This window comes from Salvelinus namaycush, chromosome 5, assembly GCF_016432855.1.
Source record: "Salvelinus namaycush isolate Seneca chromosome 5, SaNama_1.0, whole genome shotgun sequence".
Taxonomy (NCBI): domain Eukaryota; kingdom Metazoa; phylum Chordata; class Actinopteri; order Salmoniformes; family Salmonidae; genus Salvelinus; species Salvelinus namaycush.
The window spans coordinates 63,897,997-63,914,772 of NC_052311.1; the positions used below are offsets into that span (position 1 = coordinate 63,897,997).

General features: G+C 43.1%; 1 protein-coding gene across 2 annotated transcripts; it reads left to right on the top strand.

Moving 5' to 3' along the window:
- The first annotated feature begins 1,755 nt into the window (after window positions 1–1,755).
- On the top strand, window positions 1,756–16,458 carry LOC120047724 (caspase-2-like). 2 transcript variants are annotated; one of them, XM_038993277.1, is made up of 11 exons: window positions 1,756–1,799; window positions 2,526–2,679; window positions 3,218–3,379; window positions 9,807–9,879; window positions 10,416–10,507; window positions 13,148–13,330; window positions 13,808–13,936; window positions 14,018–14,108; window positions 14,187–14,375; window positions 15,207–15,316; window positions 15,426–16,458. In XM_038993277.1, the coding sequence occupies exons 2-11, from the start codon at window positions 2,527–2,529 to the stop codon at window positions 15,558–15,560; spliced, it is 1,317 nt and encodes a 438-aa protein (XP_038849205.1). In that variant the 5' UTR covers window positions 1,756–1,799; window position 2,526; the 3' UTR covers window positions 15,561–16,458. The 2 variants fall into 2 exon arrangements, with proteins under 2 accessions (XP_038849205.1, XP_038849206.1); XM_038993278.1 differs by having other exon boundaries at window positions 1,766–1,799; window positions 2,523–2,679.
- The last annotated feature ends 318 nt before the right edge of the window (window positions 16,459–16,776 follow it).

Sequence of the window (16,776 nt, forward strand, 5' to 3'; positions counted from 1 at the left end):
TTTGTTGAAGCACCTTTGGCAGTAATTACAGCCTCAAGTCTTATTGGGTATGACGCTATAAGCTTGGCACGCCTGTATTTGGGGAGTTTCTCCCATTCTTCTCTGCAGATCCTCTCAAGCTCTGTCAGGTTGGATGGGGAGCGTTGCTGAACAGCTATTTTGGGGTCTTTTCAGAGATGTTTGATCGGGTTCAAGTCCGGGCTCTGGCTGGGCCGTTTAAGGACATTCAGACACTTGTCCCGAAGCCACTCCTGGCTGTGTGCTTAAGGTAGTTGTCCTGTTGGAAGTACAGTACGGGCACTGTTCTTTGCTCAGTTCATCTTTCCACCGATCCTGACTAGTCTCCCAGTCCCTGCCACTGAAAAACATCCCCACAGCATGATTCTGCCACCACAGTGCTTCACCGTAGGGATGGTGCAAGGTTTACTCCAGATATGATACTTGGCATTCAGTCCAAAGAGTTCAATCTTGGTTTCATCAGACCAGAGAATCTTGTCTCTCATGGTCAGAGTCCTTCAGGTGCCTTTTGGCAAACTCCAAGCAGGCTGTCATGTGCCTTACTGAGGAGTGGCTTTCATCTGGCCACTCTACCATAAAGGCCTGATTGGTGGAGTGCTGCAGAGATGGCTGTCCTTCTGGAAGGTTCTCCCATCTCCACAGAGGAACTCTGGAGCTCTGTCAGAGTGACCCTCGGGTTCTTGGTCACCTCCCTGACCAAGGACCTTCTCTCCCGATTGCTCAGTTTGACCGGGCAGTCAGATCTAGGAAGAGTCTTGGTGGTTCCAAACTTCTTCCATTTAAGAATGATGGAGCCCACTGTGTTTGTTGGGACCTTCAATGCTGCAGAATAATTTTTGTACCCTTCCCCATATCTTTGCCTCAACAATCCTGTCTCGGAGCTCTACGGACAATTCCTTCGACTTCATGGCTTGGTTTTTGCTCTGACATGCACTGTCAACTGTGGGACTTTATATAGACAGGTGTGTGCCTTTCCAAATCATGTCCAATCAATTTAATTTACCACAGGTGGACTCCAATCAAATTGTAGAAACATCTCAAGGATGATCAATTGAAACAGTATACACCTGAGCTCAATTTCGAGTCTCATAGCAAAGGGTCTGTATACTTATGTAAATAAAATGTGCAAAAATGTTGAAAAACCTGTTTCCGCTTTGTCATTGTGAGGTATTGTGTGTAGATCGATGAGGAAAAAATATATTTAATCCATTTTAGAATAAGGCTGTAACGTAACAAAATGTGGAAAAAGGTCAAGGGGTCTGAATACTTTCCGAATGCACTGTATGTTCATACTGTATCTATAAATACAACATATTTGGCTCCATTTGTGCAATAAGGTCAATTATGTCGTGGCATTTTAAGAATCATTTTTCACATCAATCAACAGTAGTTGGGCAAATATGGATTTCTCACAATCAAAAATTCCTTGTGGACAGATGTGAGCTGTTTCCAGTTCATTCCTGAATCCCACTCCCTTATTTCCTACAAATGCCATGCCATCCTCTCTACTTCATCTAAACATTAGATAGCTGTTTATGTCAGTCTTCCATGATATTCTTATCAATTGGCTGATTATTTACTGTAACAACCGATTCAAATTCAAAATGAATTTGATAAATACGTTTCCAACCACGCCCTGGGAAAGCTGACTCGTATTCGCCCAGGAAAACGTCAATCCAAATTTTCCGAACTGTCATTGGCTATAATCCAACACAATGAATTTAGACCACTCCCGCTACCATTTTCACACATTGCAGAGGCGCGGAAGTTGGTTTACGTGGGTAAGTTATGTTGTTCATTTGTGCGAAATAATTTCAAATACAGTTAGCTAAATTGGCTATCTAGTTTTAGGACAGATAGGGTTGGGAGCAGATGAACGCATTGAAAGTGTTCTGAATGTTTGAAATCCACAAAAAAAATAACATCCCAACGTTAGCATGCCGATGTAACGTTAGCTGTTGCATATCTAAAGTTAAATGTACATTGTTTTGAAAAATGCAACGATACTGATTGACACTTGCTTACATTTTGAACAAATTTCTTAGCATAACTACCTGTTTTTATGCAATACAATTTACAATTTAGTATTGTTCGGACGTCAAGGTGATGTCAACTTTTCCTTCACACATTAATGATTAGCTAGCTAACGCGTTAGCTGGAGACAGCTGGCTAACGTTACCTGACAGTCATTGTAAGTATCTGCTGCTGAGTGTTACCGGACTTTGGAAAGAATAGGCGATAACTACCAATTACTTTCTCGTATTCATCCAGACAGCTAGCTAACTAGTATAATGTTAGTTATCTTACAGAAAGACGCATTCAGCATCCTTACCACTCCGACTTAGAAAACAAGGTAAATTGAGCTATTATAATAGCTAGATACAATGCCAATGAGTAACGTTAACACGTTGTTGAGAAGCTAGGCCTATATACCGCGCTACGGTTTTGCAAGAAGAATGGAAGTTGACAGTAAATGAAGCGTTTTCCTGTGTCTTGTCTCGAAGCAGAATGTTGGGGGAATGCGGTATGCTGGAACGAGACAAAAGGGGGCTTCGGAAATACGCTGTGACTCTCTGCAAAGAGATGGTGGTGGACGAGCTGTTCATTCAGTCGCTGCAGACAGACGACATTCTCACCGACAGCATGGCAGAAAGCATCCTGGTATGTTGTGTTCAATTGTGTAGCTCGATACTACCAGGTCAGATGACTTATGACACTTATCAACTTCCAAAAAATCAAATCAAATCAAATGTATTTATATAGCCCTTCTTACATCAGCTGATATCTCAAAGTGCTGTACAGAAACCCAGCCTAAAACCCCAAACAGCAAGCAATGCAGGTGTAGAAGCACGCATTCATGCATGCATTCATGGCCCAAATGTCTTATTGTTGATTTATGTCATTAACTTCAATCACGTAATCAAATGTGAATGTTAGTGTAGATCAGGGTTTCCCATACTTGGTCCTTGAAACTCGTTCTTGCTCCCTGTGCATGTTTATTTTCTGCCCCAAGCACTACACAGCTGATTGAAATATTCGAAGCTTGATGATGAGTTGGTTATTTGAATCGTGTAGTGCTATGGCAAAAAACTAAATGTGCACCTGGGGGGGCAGGACCCAGTTTCGGAAACCCTTGTGTAGATTACCATGTCTTTCACTTTCTATTTTTTCTAATCTGTTGATATCCGTTGTTCCCCAGGCGGAGCCGACCTCCCACAAGCGGAGCTGGCGTCTGCTGTCCCTGCTCCCCAAGCGTGGTCCCAGAGCCTTCAGCAGCTTCTGCTCAGCACTGAGAGACACAGAGCAGCAGCACCTATGTGCCCTGCTCACAGAGTCACCAGAGAGGGACGGAGAGAGACAGGTGAGAGGGCACTGGGTGCCACACCACACACAGCACAATAATCAGATGTTGATCCTGACAGACGAGCAGAAGGACAAAGATAGAAAGGGAGAGGGTAGACATGGAGAGAGAGGGGTGAGTGCCACAACCAACCCAAGCCTCAAACTGCACCCCTTACTCACAGTGTCCCCAGACAGCTAGGGCAAAAGACAGGGCTGAGGGGGTGAGTTCCACAAAATACCCAATCCAAGCTTCAGACCGCTACGCCCCATTCACAAAGACCCCAGTCAAAGACAGTGAGGAAGAGGGGGATGAAGAGAAAGAGGTGAGCGCTACCCAACACCTAGCCCAAGCTACAGACTAAGTAAGAATATTTTCCTGGTATTTTACAAATGTTCCATCCCAAGAATAAAACAACTTTTCTCCCGGGTAACCCTGTATTTCCCGCCAAAACTGGAAGTGTCATTCAAAAGCATTATAAAGCATATAAATATGTAATGAAAATTCAAACCTAATGCTACCTGAGTCCGATACATTTTATGAGCCTTGCATTAAAGACATTTAATGACCCAAAAAGTCAAAATAATTGTGCTATTATCTATAGGATATAGGCTACTGCACATTATGCACGACAGAGAAGCATAAAACCCCATAGATGTAGCTAGCTATATGCTCTCTTGGGTAAATAAATGAAACAAGCTCCAGTAGGCTAATCTTTTTGAGTGTGAACTGTATTACTGTACTGTATTATATGGACTGGTATTACGTATATCGTTCAAACCATGATAAAGCAGAAGAGAACACGCGGTTCTGGTGCAGCACATGCAGCCTACAAAGTTACAAATATAGGATAGAGAATTTATTTTAATTTTGAAATGTAATAGGGACTATTTGTATAAATAGTAGGCTGACGCATATATACCTTTTTCATAATATTTCCCCTGATGTTATTAGCCTTCCTCCTCTTTCTCCCTCTATTGTTGCTTTATTCCTTCCTTGCTTTCAACAGTTACATTAAATATTTTCCATTGTCCTTCATCATTCTAATGACATCCTTGAATAATATATAGCCCCCGTGATATGCAACTTTTCAGGGAAGTTAGGAACCAATATACACAGGCAAATATAAAGTCCATGGAGAATAAGAGCACCCTCTCCCAGTTGCCCACTGCACTGAGGCTAGGAAACACTGTTACCACTGATAAATCCACTATAATTGAGAATTTCAATAAGCATTTTTCTACGGCTGGCCATGCTTTCCACCTGGCTACCCCTACCCCGGTCAACTGCCCGGCACCCCCCACAGCAACTCGCCCAAGCCTCCCCATTTCTCCTTTACCCAAATCCAGATAGCTGATGTTCTGAAAGAGCTGCAAATCAGCCGGGCTAGACAATCTGGACCCTCTCTTTCTAAAATTATCTGCCGCAATTGTTGCAACCCCTATTACTAGCCTGTTCAACTTCTTTCGTATCATCTGAAATTCCCAAAGATTGGAAAGCTGCCGCGATCATCCCCCTCTTCAAAGGGGGTGACACTCTAGACCCAAACTGCTACAGACCTAAATCTATCCTACCTTGCCTTTCTAAGGTCTTTGAAAGCCAAGTTAACAAACAGATTACCGACCATTTTGAATCCCACCGTACCTTCTCCGCTATGCAATCTGGTTTCAGAGCTGGTCATGGGTACACCTCAGCCATGCTCTAGGTCCTAAACGATATCATAACCGCCATCGATAAGACGCATTACTGTGCAGCTGTATTCATCGACCTGGCCAAGGCTTTTGACTCTGTCAATCACCAAATTCTTATCGGCAGACTAAACAGCCTTGGTTTCTCAAATGACTACCTCGCCTGGTTCACCAACTACTTCTCTGATAGAGTTCAGTGTGTCAAATCGGAGGGCCTGTTGTCTGGACCTCTGACAGTCTCTATGGGGGTGCCACAGGGTTCAATTCTCGGGCCGACTCTTCTCTATACATCAATGATGTCGCTCTTGCTGCTGGTGATTCTCTGATCCACCTCTACATAGATTCTGTATACTTCTAGCCCTTCTTTGGACACTGTGTTAACTAACCTCCAGACGAGCTTCAATGCCATACAACTCTCCTTCCGTTGCCTCCAACTGCTCTTAAATGCAAGTAGAACTAAATGCTTGCTCTTCAACCAATCGCTGCCCGTCCGTCCAGCATCACTACTCTGGACGGTTCTGACTTAGAATATGTGGACAACTACAAATACCTAGGTGTCTGGTTAGACTGTAAACTCTCCTTCCAGACTCACATTAAGGATCTCCAATCCAAAATTAATTCTAGAATCAGCTTCCTATTCCGCAACAAAGCATCCTTCACTCATGCTGCCAAACATACCCTCGTAAAACTGACCATCCTACCGATCCTCGACCTCGGCGATGTCATTTACAAAATAGCCTCCAACACTCTACTCAACAAATTGGATGCAGTCTATCACAGTGCCATCCGTTTTGTCACCAAAGCCCCATATACTACCCACCACTGCGACCTGTACGCTCTTGTTGGCTGGCCCTCGCTTCATACTCGTCGCCAAACCCACTGGCTCCAAGTCATCTACAAGTCTCTGCTAGGTAAAGCCCCGCCTTATCTCAGCTCACTGGTCAACATAGCAGCACCTACCCGTAGCACGTGCTCCAGAAGGTATATCTCACTAATCACCCCCAAAGCCAATTCCTCCTTTGGCAGCCTTTCCTTCCAGTTCTCTGCTGCCAATGACTGGAACAAACTGCAAAAATCACTGAAGCTGGAGACTCATATCTCCCTCACTAGCTTTAACCTCTAACACCTCCCAAGCCCGGATCCGGGAGCACCCCCATCAGTAGAAAAGCTACTAGCATAGCCTAGCATAGCGTCACAAGTAAATACTAGCATCTAAATATCATTAAATCACAAGTCCAAGACACCAGATGAAAGATACACATCTTGTGAATCCAGCCATCATTTCTGATTTTTAAAATGTTTTACAGGGAAGACACAATATGTAAATCTATTAGCTAACCACGTTAGCAAAAGACACCACTTTTTTTACTCCACCAGTTTTTTACTCCATCAGTAGCTATCACAAATTCGACCAAATAAAGATATAAATAGCCACTAACCAAGAAACAACTTCATCAGATGACAGTCTGATAACATATTTATTGTATAGCATATGTTTTGTTAGAAAAAATTGCATATTTCAGGTATAAATCATAGTTTACCATTGCAGCCACCATCACAACTCTCACCAAAGCGACTAGAATAACTACAGAGAGCAACGTGTATTACCTAATTACTCATCATAAAACATTTCTTAAAAATACACAGCGTACAGCAATTGAAAGACACAGATCTTGTGAATCCAGCCAATATTTCAGATTTTCTAAGTGTTTTACAGCGAAAACACAATATAGCGTTATATTAGCATACCACAATAGCAAACATCACAACAGCATTGATTCAAGCCAAACATAGCGATTACGTATAAACCACCAAAAGATATTAATTTTTTCACTAACCTTCTCAGAATTCTTCAGATGACAGTCCTATAACATATTACACAATGCATATAGAGTTTGTTCGAAAATGTGCATATTTAGCGGCACAAATCGTGGTTATACAATGAGAAAAGTAGCCAAGCTGCAAAGAAAATGTCAGGCGAAATCTTGGGAAAGGCACCTATTCTAATCGAAAACTATTCATAAACTTGACTAAAAAATACAAGTTGGACAGCAAATGAAAGATAAATTAGTTCTTAATGCAATCGCTGGGTTAGATTTTTAAAATTAACGTTACTGCGCAATACAGCGTGCGCTAAAGCGAGACCGCCCCATAATTCATGGCGGAATTATTATTTAACATTTGTCAACATAAGTACGAATTAACAGCATAAAGACTGCTTACTATTAGCTGAGCTTCCATCAGAATCTTGGGCAAGGTGTCCTTTCTCCAGAACAATCGTCTTTGGGTTGAAAGATGTCCTCTTGTCCGGTCGAAATAGCCGCTAATGTTAGCCACCAACTGGAGAGGTGTCCACCTCGTGAAAGCGCATGACAAAGAAATCCCAGAAAATCGCAATAAACTGCTATAAGTCGGTTTAAATTAACTACCTTATGATGTCTTTAACACCTATAACGAATAAAAACATGACCGGAGATATAGAACTACTAAAACGAAAGCGTTTGCAGGACGCCATTGTGATGTCTTCTTGAGCCAGGCGCACCGTTGAAAAGGACGGTACTTCCGTTCCACGGTCTTATATAAGGTCCCAGATTGCGCAATCCACTCCATTCAAATTCTCCCCGCTTACTGACATCTAGAGGAAGACGTATGCAGTGCATGTAGCCCGATGGCTTACATGGGGACTTATAAACTGACCTCAGAACAGGGACCTCGATTTCTGAAATCTCACTCCCTGACAGGAAATGTGCTGCAGAATGAGTTCTGTTTCACTCAGAGAAATAATTCAAACGGTTTTAGAAACTAGAGAGTGTTTTCTATCCAATAGTAATAATAATATGCATATTGTACGAGCAAGAATTGAGTACGAGGCAGTTTAATTTGGGAACTAATTTTTACAAAGTCGAAATGGCGCCCCCATAGGCTCAAGAAGTTAAGCACCAGCTGTCAGGGCAGCTCACAGATCACAGCACCTGTACATAGCCCATCTGTAATATAGCCCATCCAACTACCTCATCCCCATACTGTATTTATTTATTTATCTTGCTCCTTTGCACCCCAGTATCTCTACTTGCACATTCATCTTCTGCACATCAATCACTCCAGTGTTTAATTGGTATATTGTAATTACTTCGCCACCATGGCCTGTTTATTGCCTTACCTCTCTTATCTTACCTCATTATCAAATCAAAGTTTATTTGCCACGTGTGCCGAATACAACAGGTATTACAGTGAAATGCTTACTTAAAATGCACACACTGTATATAGATTTTTTTCTACTGTATTATTGACTGTATGTTTGTTTATTCCATGTGTAACTCTGTGTTGTTGTATGTGTCAAACTGCTTTGCTTTATTCTTGGCCAGGTCGCAGTCGTAAATGAGAACTTGTTCTCAACTAGCCTACCTGGTTAAATAAAGGTGAATAAAACAAATATATTGCTAGAATTAGATGCAGAAGGCTTTCACTTCTCTTCATGAAGATTGAATGGTTATGGGTCTGAATAAATAACTGCTATAGCCTTCCGCCATTGCACGCATTCACTGTTCTTTCAAACTACCCGTGAGTTCTGTTGGCTGCTGTGTTTATCATTCAGCAAAAAATATATTGCATCCCTCTTCGAATAGTCTATTGGTGTAAGAAATGCTAAAAAGATTGTCTAGTCTAGCTTTTTCTGCATGGGACTCACAAAACGCTCCTTAGCTCTAAGGCGTGGCCAGCGGAGCACAGGCGCTTGCGTATTGTACAAGAGACACAGGCTATAAGTTAGATGCTTATTATGCATAACCCGTCATTAATTAGCTAAATATAAGGCTAATAATGTATTACCTGAAAGAGGTAGGCTAGAACATCTATATATGTCAATTTAGAACAGGATTATCTATTTTGGATGCAATTTGAATGGAGTTGATGGAGATAGTGTGTGCACTGATTTAAAGCAACGCTATTCGAGTGATAGGCTGTTTTTAAAACTCTTTACAATAAAAGAAAAACAAGGTGGCCCCTGAAAGCCAGATCATTCTGTCTTTATATTACTGTAGCATAGGCTATGCTGCAGTCAATGTATGCCCACCTGTCACAAGAAAACACGTTACCATGATGAGATGATACAGGAAGAGTAGCTGCTGCTTTTGCAACAGCTAATGGGGATCCTAATAAAATACCAATACAGTAGGTCCTCCTACATGCATTGTGAACTGCGCTCCATACTGAGATGGGCTGCCTGTCCCCACCCTGAGCGTTGATTCATCAGTCAGCAGCCGTAGAGAAGCCAGATTTAGACATCGCGTATCATTTTAACAGTTCCATTTCACTCCATGCTGTTCATATAAATAATTTATTATAATTTACCGGTTTCTCACAGTTATTTATCCTGGGAAAGAGGAGTGGTTTTGGACAGTAAATCTTGGAAACCGGGTTCCTGCCATTCAACCCTACTACAGACTGTCCCCAGACAGTCACTAGAGAAAGAAGTGACCCCAACACTCCCAACCCAAGCTACAGACTGCTGTAACAGGAAGAAAGAGGGGGATGGGGAGAAAGAGGGGAATAAGAAAAGAGAAGGAGAGATGTAGATTGGGAGAGAGGTGAGAGTCAGCCATCACTCCCAACCCAAGCCTCCTCTGGATGTTTTGGTATTCACACTGCAGGCGAGGGAAAAAATCAGGAATGAACTGGTTTTGCCTATAAATGTTCAGATTGTATTGACGTCGAAGGTAAATTAAAACATGGTTAAATTCTCCATTTCCTTTGTCTTTCAGAGATATGTGGACTCTCCCCTCCCACTGCCCACCCAGGAGGGGATGGTTCCAGCCAAGAGAGCCAGAACACAAGGTGAGTAGAGCAGTCATCTGAGCTGGGTGCATTCAAGATCACAGTTTTACAACTGTTTCATTCACAATATTTGCATGTTTCCTAGGAGATCATGGGAGGGGTTGTTTGTGTGGTTGTTTGGAAAAAATGTAATAAATGTAATCATTCTGTTTGTTGGCTTGTTACTCAGTCTTTTATAAAAAGCTATTTTTAATAAATCCAATAAAACTGTGTAAATGAAAATGTCCCTATTGAGTCCAGTTGTATAATTTGATCAGTGTGGAAGCAGTGTGCTGTAGCCTTGGTATGGAGTGCCACTGCCCAGCCAGTCTCGCCACCTGCAGGCACCACGCCCGTGTGACTTGCTCACATAGCTGTAGTACAAAGGTTGTTACAACACCATTATATGTTGCTAACAGCTTCCCTTTCAATGCAGAAACATGACCTTGAATGAAACCCTGCTCTGATGGGCATTATTGTAATTGTTTGTCTCCACTGGTGTAATTTATGGAATGAAATGCATACAGGGTGTAACGTCATCCTAATATGTGTTTCAGAGTCAATGGAGATGTGTCTGGATGCAGACAGTCCCATCACCAGCCCTGTTCTTCCCTGTACACCAGACTTCTACCTAAAACACTGCCAACAGGTACAACGCTCACTGTTAATACAAACCTCTAAATCACCTGTCTGTACCATGCCACTGCCAACAGGTACAACACTCACTGTTAATACAAACCTCTAAATCACCTGTCTGTACCATGTCACTGCCAACAGGTACAACACTCACTGTTAATACAAACCAGTAAATCACCTGTCTGTACCATGTCACTGCCAACAGGTACAACACTCACTGTTAATACAAACCTCTAAATCACCTGTCTGTACCATGTCACTGCCAACAGGTACAACACTCACTGTTAATACAAACCAGTAAATCACCTGTCTGTACCATGTCACTGCCAACAGGTACAACACTCACTGTTAATACAAACCTCTAAATCACCTGTCTGTACCATGTCACTGCCAACAGCTACAACACTCACTGTTAATACAAACCAGTAAATCACCTGTCTGTACCATGTCACTGCCAACAGGTACAACACTCACTGTTAATACAAACCAGTAAATCACCTGTCTGTACCATGTCACTGCCAACAGGTACAACACTCACTGTTAATACAAACCAGTAAATCACCCGTCTGTACCATGTCACTGCCAACAGGTACAACACTCACTGTTAATACAAACCAGTAAATCACCTGTCTGTACCATGTCACTGCCAACAGGTACAACACTCACTGTTAATACAAACCAGTAAATCACCCGTCTGTACCATGCCACTGCCAACAGGTACAACACTCACTGTTAATACAAACTAGTAAATCACCTGTCTGTACCATGTCACTGCCAACAGGTACAACACTCACTGTTAATACAAACCAGTAAATCACCTGTCTGTACCATGTCACTGCCAACAGGTACAACACTCACTGTTAATACAAACCAGTAAATCACCTGTCTGTACCATGTCACTGCCAACAGGTACAACACTCACTGTTAATACAAACCAGTAAATCACCTGTCTGTACCATGACACTGCCAACAGGTACAACACTCACTGTTAATACAAACCAGTAAATCACCTGTCTGTACCATGACACTGCCAACAGGTACAACACTCACTGTTAATACAAACCAGTAAATCACCTGTCTGTACCATGACACTGCCAACAGGTACAACACTCACTGTTAATACAAACTAGTAAATCACCTGTCTGTACCATGTCACTGCCAACAGGTACAACGCTCACTGTTAATACAAACCAGTAAATCACCTGTCTGTACCATGCCACTGCCAACAGGTACAACACTCACTGTTAATACAAACCAGTAAATCACCCGTCTGTACCATGTCACTGCCAACAGGTACAACACTCACTGTTAATACAAACCAGTAAATCACCTGTCTGTACCATGACACTGCCAACAGGTACAACACTCACTGTTAATACAAACCAGTAAATCACCTGTCTGTACCATGACACTGCCAACAGGTACAACACTCACTGTTAATACAAACCAGTAAATCACCTGTCTGTACCATGACACTGCCAACAGGTACAACACTCACTGTTAATACAAACTAGTAAATCACCTGTCTGTACCATGTCACTGCCAACAGGTACAACACTCACTGTTAATACAAACCAGTAAATCACCTGTCTGTACCATGTCACTGCCAACAGGTACAACACTCACTGTTAATACAAACTAGTAAATCACCTGTCTGTACCATGTCACTGCCAACAGCTACAACACTCACTGTTAATACAAACCAGTAAATCACCTGTCTGTACCATGTCACTGCCAACAGGTACAACACTCACTGTTAATACAAACTAGTAAATCACCTGTCTGTACCATGTCACTGCCAACAGGTACAACACTCACTGTTAATACAAACTAGTAAATCACCTGTCTGTACCATGTCACTGCCAACAGGTACAACACTCACTGTTAATACAAACTAGTAAATCACCTGTCTGTACCATGACACTGCCAACAGGTACAACAGTCTGTCTGGTATCTCTTACCTGAGACAATTAACGTTGTTAACTGCTGTATATTTTTGGTTCTCATATTTGTCACTGCAAATACAACTGTTACAATGCAACTTTATGCAATCCCCTAGGGCAGTTAGTTTCAAGGCAGCAGCCACTGCAACATGCACCTTTGCAACAAACACATGCATGCATTTCCTGTGTCCAGAATGTGTTTCCAGCTGCTGTTTAGCTGCATTGTCCCCCAAGGTATTTCTAGGGAGCTGCAGAGCAGATCTTCCTATTCATCCACCTCAACCTGTAACAGCTGTTGAAGTGTCTCCACTCTAAACAGACAGATATTAGACTTCTGCAGTATAGACAGAGTTTAGACAGTACCAGGGGAGCCCCACTGGTCCGTAGAAGACAGTGTTTGTCTAGACCACAGTCAGTTTGACAGGAAAGAGACACGGGGAGAATTCCCCCAGCCCATGTGTTGAAGTCTCTGTAAACCTGCTCAGGTTGGGGATGATTCATCACTGAGCTCCACTGGGGTGTAAAACTGTCATTGAAGTACAGGGACAGAAACCACAACAAACACTGCCGAGAACAGCAGCAACGTAAGCACATCATTATTTTCCTTCAGGTAAACCATGTCATTTTCTCACGCTGCATTTTTGTCTCTCTTTTCTCCTCCTTTCCTCCCTTTGCACCTCTTTCTCCTCTCCTCTCTTTCTCCCCTTCAGTCCTACAGTATGGTGTCCAGTCCTCGTGGCCTGGCCTTGGTGATCAGTAACGTCTCCTTTGACCCCTGTGCTGCTCCTGACCTGGACTCCAGGAAGGGAGGGGAGGTGGACGAGGAGGTCCTCAGGAAGGTGTTCACTGAGCTGGACTACATAGTCACCGTCCGGAGAGACCTCACAGCTCAGGTAACACACACACACACACACACACACACACACACACACACACACACACAGACACACAGACAGACAGACAGACAGACAGACAGACAGACAGACAGACAGACAGACAGACAGACAGACAGACAGACAGACAGTGGTGCCAAAGGTACAGCAGTGCTTCAACCAACATGGACTATATCGGTGGATCCCCCACTAGCTTCCATCAGTGGCACTCAGGTATTTGTTTGCCTTGATCTTCACATAGACCTGTTGCTATTAGAGTCATGGTGCTAGTTAGTGGAGACAGCTGTTTGTAGCATTGGTCTTTCCATGACCATGTCTTTACAATGCCAAGAACAAAGGGGGAATTTACAGCTCTACACTTCCTCTCTGTATAACTAGTGGCGCTTGCACTTTGTGACAAAATGTACCAAAATAATTCTAAAAGTGCTATGTAATTAGAATATAGTGAAATACTTGATTGATCTCTCTCTATGACAGGGCATGCGGGCGTGCATTGAGCAGTTTGGCAGACGGCAGCAGCACCAGACCGTATCCAGCTGTGTGGTGTGTCTGCTGTCCCATGGAGTAGAGGGGGCTATCTACGGCACAGACGGACAGCTACTGGAGGTGTGTGTGACCTCATTCAGTTGAGAGGGAAACCCTTTCTGATGATAATAATCATATTCATTGAATCTCTGTCTCTCTCAGTTGGACTGGGTGTTTGAGGCGTTTGACAACGCCCACTGTCCTCTACTGCAGAATAAACCCAAGATGTTCTTCATCCAGGCCTGCAGAGGAGGTGAGCTCACACATGATCTCTCTGCCCTCACTCTCCCTCCTTCCCTTTCTAACCCGTCTTCTCTCTGTCTCCCTCCAGAGGAGATGGACTGTGGGGTGGAGCAGTCAGACGGGCCAGAGAGGACCCAGTCTCCTGGCTGTGAACAGAGGGATGCAGGGAGGGAGGGAGAGGGGGATGGAGACACCAGGCAGACGGAGGAGAGAGGCAGGCTCAGAGTCAAACTGCCCCAGCGCTCCGACATGATCTGTGGCTTCGCCTCCCTCAAAGGTGTGTGTGTGTGTGTGTGTTTATGATGTGAATGTTGGAATATTTGGTGGTGTGTTTCTTTGTGTGTGTGTTGGTCCCTACTAGGTAATGTAGTGTCTGTTGGGCCCTACTAGGTAATGTGTTGGTCCCTACTAGGTAATGTAGTGTCTGTTGGGCCCTACTAGGTAATGTGGTGTCTGTTGTGCCCTACTAGGTAATGTAGTGTGTGTTGGGCCCTACTAGGTAATGTAGTGTGTGTTGGGCCCTACTAGGTAATGTAGTGTCTGTTGGGCCCTACTAGGTAATGTAGTGTCTGTTGGGCCCTACTAGGTAATGCAGTGTCTGTTGGGCCCTACTAGGTAATGCAGTGTCTGTTGGGCCCTACTAGGTAATGCAGTGTCTGTTGGGCCCTACTATGTAATGCACTGTCTGTTGGGCCCTACTAGGTAATGCACTGTCTGTTGGGCCCTACTAGGTAATGCACTGTCTGTTGGGCTCTACTAGGTAATGCACTGTCTGTTGGGCTCTACTAGGTAATGCACTGTCTGTTGGGCCCTACTAGGTAATGCACTGTCTGTTGGGCCCTACTAGGTAATGCACTGTCTGTTGGGCCCTACTAGGTAATGCACTGTCTGTTGGGCCCTACTAGGTAATGTAGTGTCTGTTGGGCCCTACTAGGTAATGTAGTGTCTGTTGGGCCCTACTAGGTAATGCACTGTCTGTTGGGCCCTACTAGGTAATGCACTGTCTGTTGGGCCCTACTAGGTAATGCACTGTCTGTTGGGCCCTACTAGGTAATGCACTGTCTGTTGGGCCCTACTAGGTAATGTAGTGTCTGTTGGGCCCTACTAGGCACTGCAGCCATGAGGAACACCAAGAGAGGATCCTGGTTCATCCAAGAGGTCAACTCAGCACTCCGCTTCAGAGCCAGAGACACACACCTATCAGATATACTGGTGCAGGTAAACACACACACACCACATATCACAGTCATAGTAAGTACATTTTCCCTCAATAAAGTAGTTATCAGCAAATTCAGTGCTAGTAACCTTTTGTAACCTCTGTCCTCAGGTGAATGGTCGTATTAAAGACAGAGAAGGCTATGCTCCTGGCACCCCCCACCATCGCTGTAAGGAGATGTCTGAATTCACCAGCTCCCTCTGCAAAGACCTCTACCTGTTCCCCAAGTACCACACCCACTACTGACACACACACATACTGTTACACACAATCATAGAGGATTAATTCATTCACATTTGCTGTGCAAATTCCCTCTCACAGACAAACTCTTGGAAAGGAAAATGGAACAAGTTGTTGTAAATCTATGTGCTTGGTAATGGGCATGAAGTATACATGACTGGTATGCAGCTGATGTGTGTACCTACCTATCAGCTAGGCTTGCTATATGTGAATCTGTGCCAGTTAGAAATGGGATTGAAATGTTCTAGGAAAATATTTTAGCTCGCTAACACACCAGAATATATTTAAATGTATCGCTTTTAATTTCTTACTAAACCGTAACTTTTGGGTTTGAAGATTATTCTTTTTTTAAACATGTATTTTGTATGCAGATTTATTTTTATCCATTTATTTTGTATCAAATCATTTTGAAGCTCTTTTTTGTAAGAATTGTAAAGCCCTTGTCTCCTTTTTATATTAAAAAATGTTTATTATAAAATGCATAACAATATATGCATTAGAATAGGAAATCCCCCTGACCAAATGAAGGTATGTATCTGTGTCCATCTGATGGGCAGACAGGTGGTGGTGTAGAGTTATTGGCTGAGGATGCAGCATGGAGGGAGCTGCATTTCAATACCTTACTGTTTTTTTCCCCTCATCCTAGTAATCTGAGTCTTCCACTAAAGGATACTGGGACAAGTAGATATGATATTGGGAGTTTCATGTTTGTTAGCAATGATTTGATGTGTTATTGAGGCAACAAGTGTACTGCATTCCATTTGAGTAGAATGGAGTCATGACCATTTCTCTCACAAACAACTGTCCTCCCCCTCCCATCTCTCTACCTCCATGAGGGGGTTACGGTCTAAGGCACTGCATCTCAGTGCAAGAGGCGTCACTACAGTCCCTGGTTAGAATCCAGGCTGTATCACATCCGGACGTGATTGGGAGTCCCATAGGGCAGCGCACATTTGGCCCAGCGTCATCCGGTTTTGGCCGGGGTAGGCCGTCATTGTAAATAAGAATTTGTTCTTAACTGACTTGCCTAGTTAAATAAAAAATATAGACAAGTTAAGGCACGTAGGTTAATTAATGTTGTAACTACATTGGTAACCAGACTTATTACTTAGATGTGATGAAAGATATCAACATTTTATTTAAATTAGATACATTTATATGTTACACCAATGAATTATATTAGAATTCTATGTAACTGCTTGTTATCTCTGGTCAACTTGAG

What these genes read in the sequence shown, in the direction of transcription:
- LOC120047724 (XM_038993277.1), top strand. Translation starts at nt 2,527, where the DNA reads ATGTTGGGGGAATGCGGTATGCTGGAACGAGACAAAAGGGGGCTTCGG. An exon ending in GGAGAGACCTCACAGCTCAG is followed by an intron (nt 13,331 to 13,807) that starts GTAACACACACA and finishes TCTCTATGACAG; the next exon opens with GGCATGCGGGCGTGCATTGA. An exon ending in CATCCAGGCCTGCAGAGGAG is followed by an intron (nt 14,109 to 14,186) that starts GTGAGCTCACAC and finishes GTCTCCCTCCAG; the next exon opens with AGGAGATGGACTGTGGGGTG.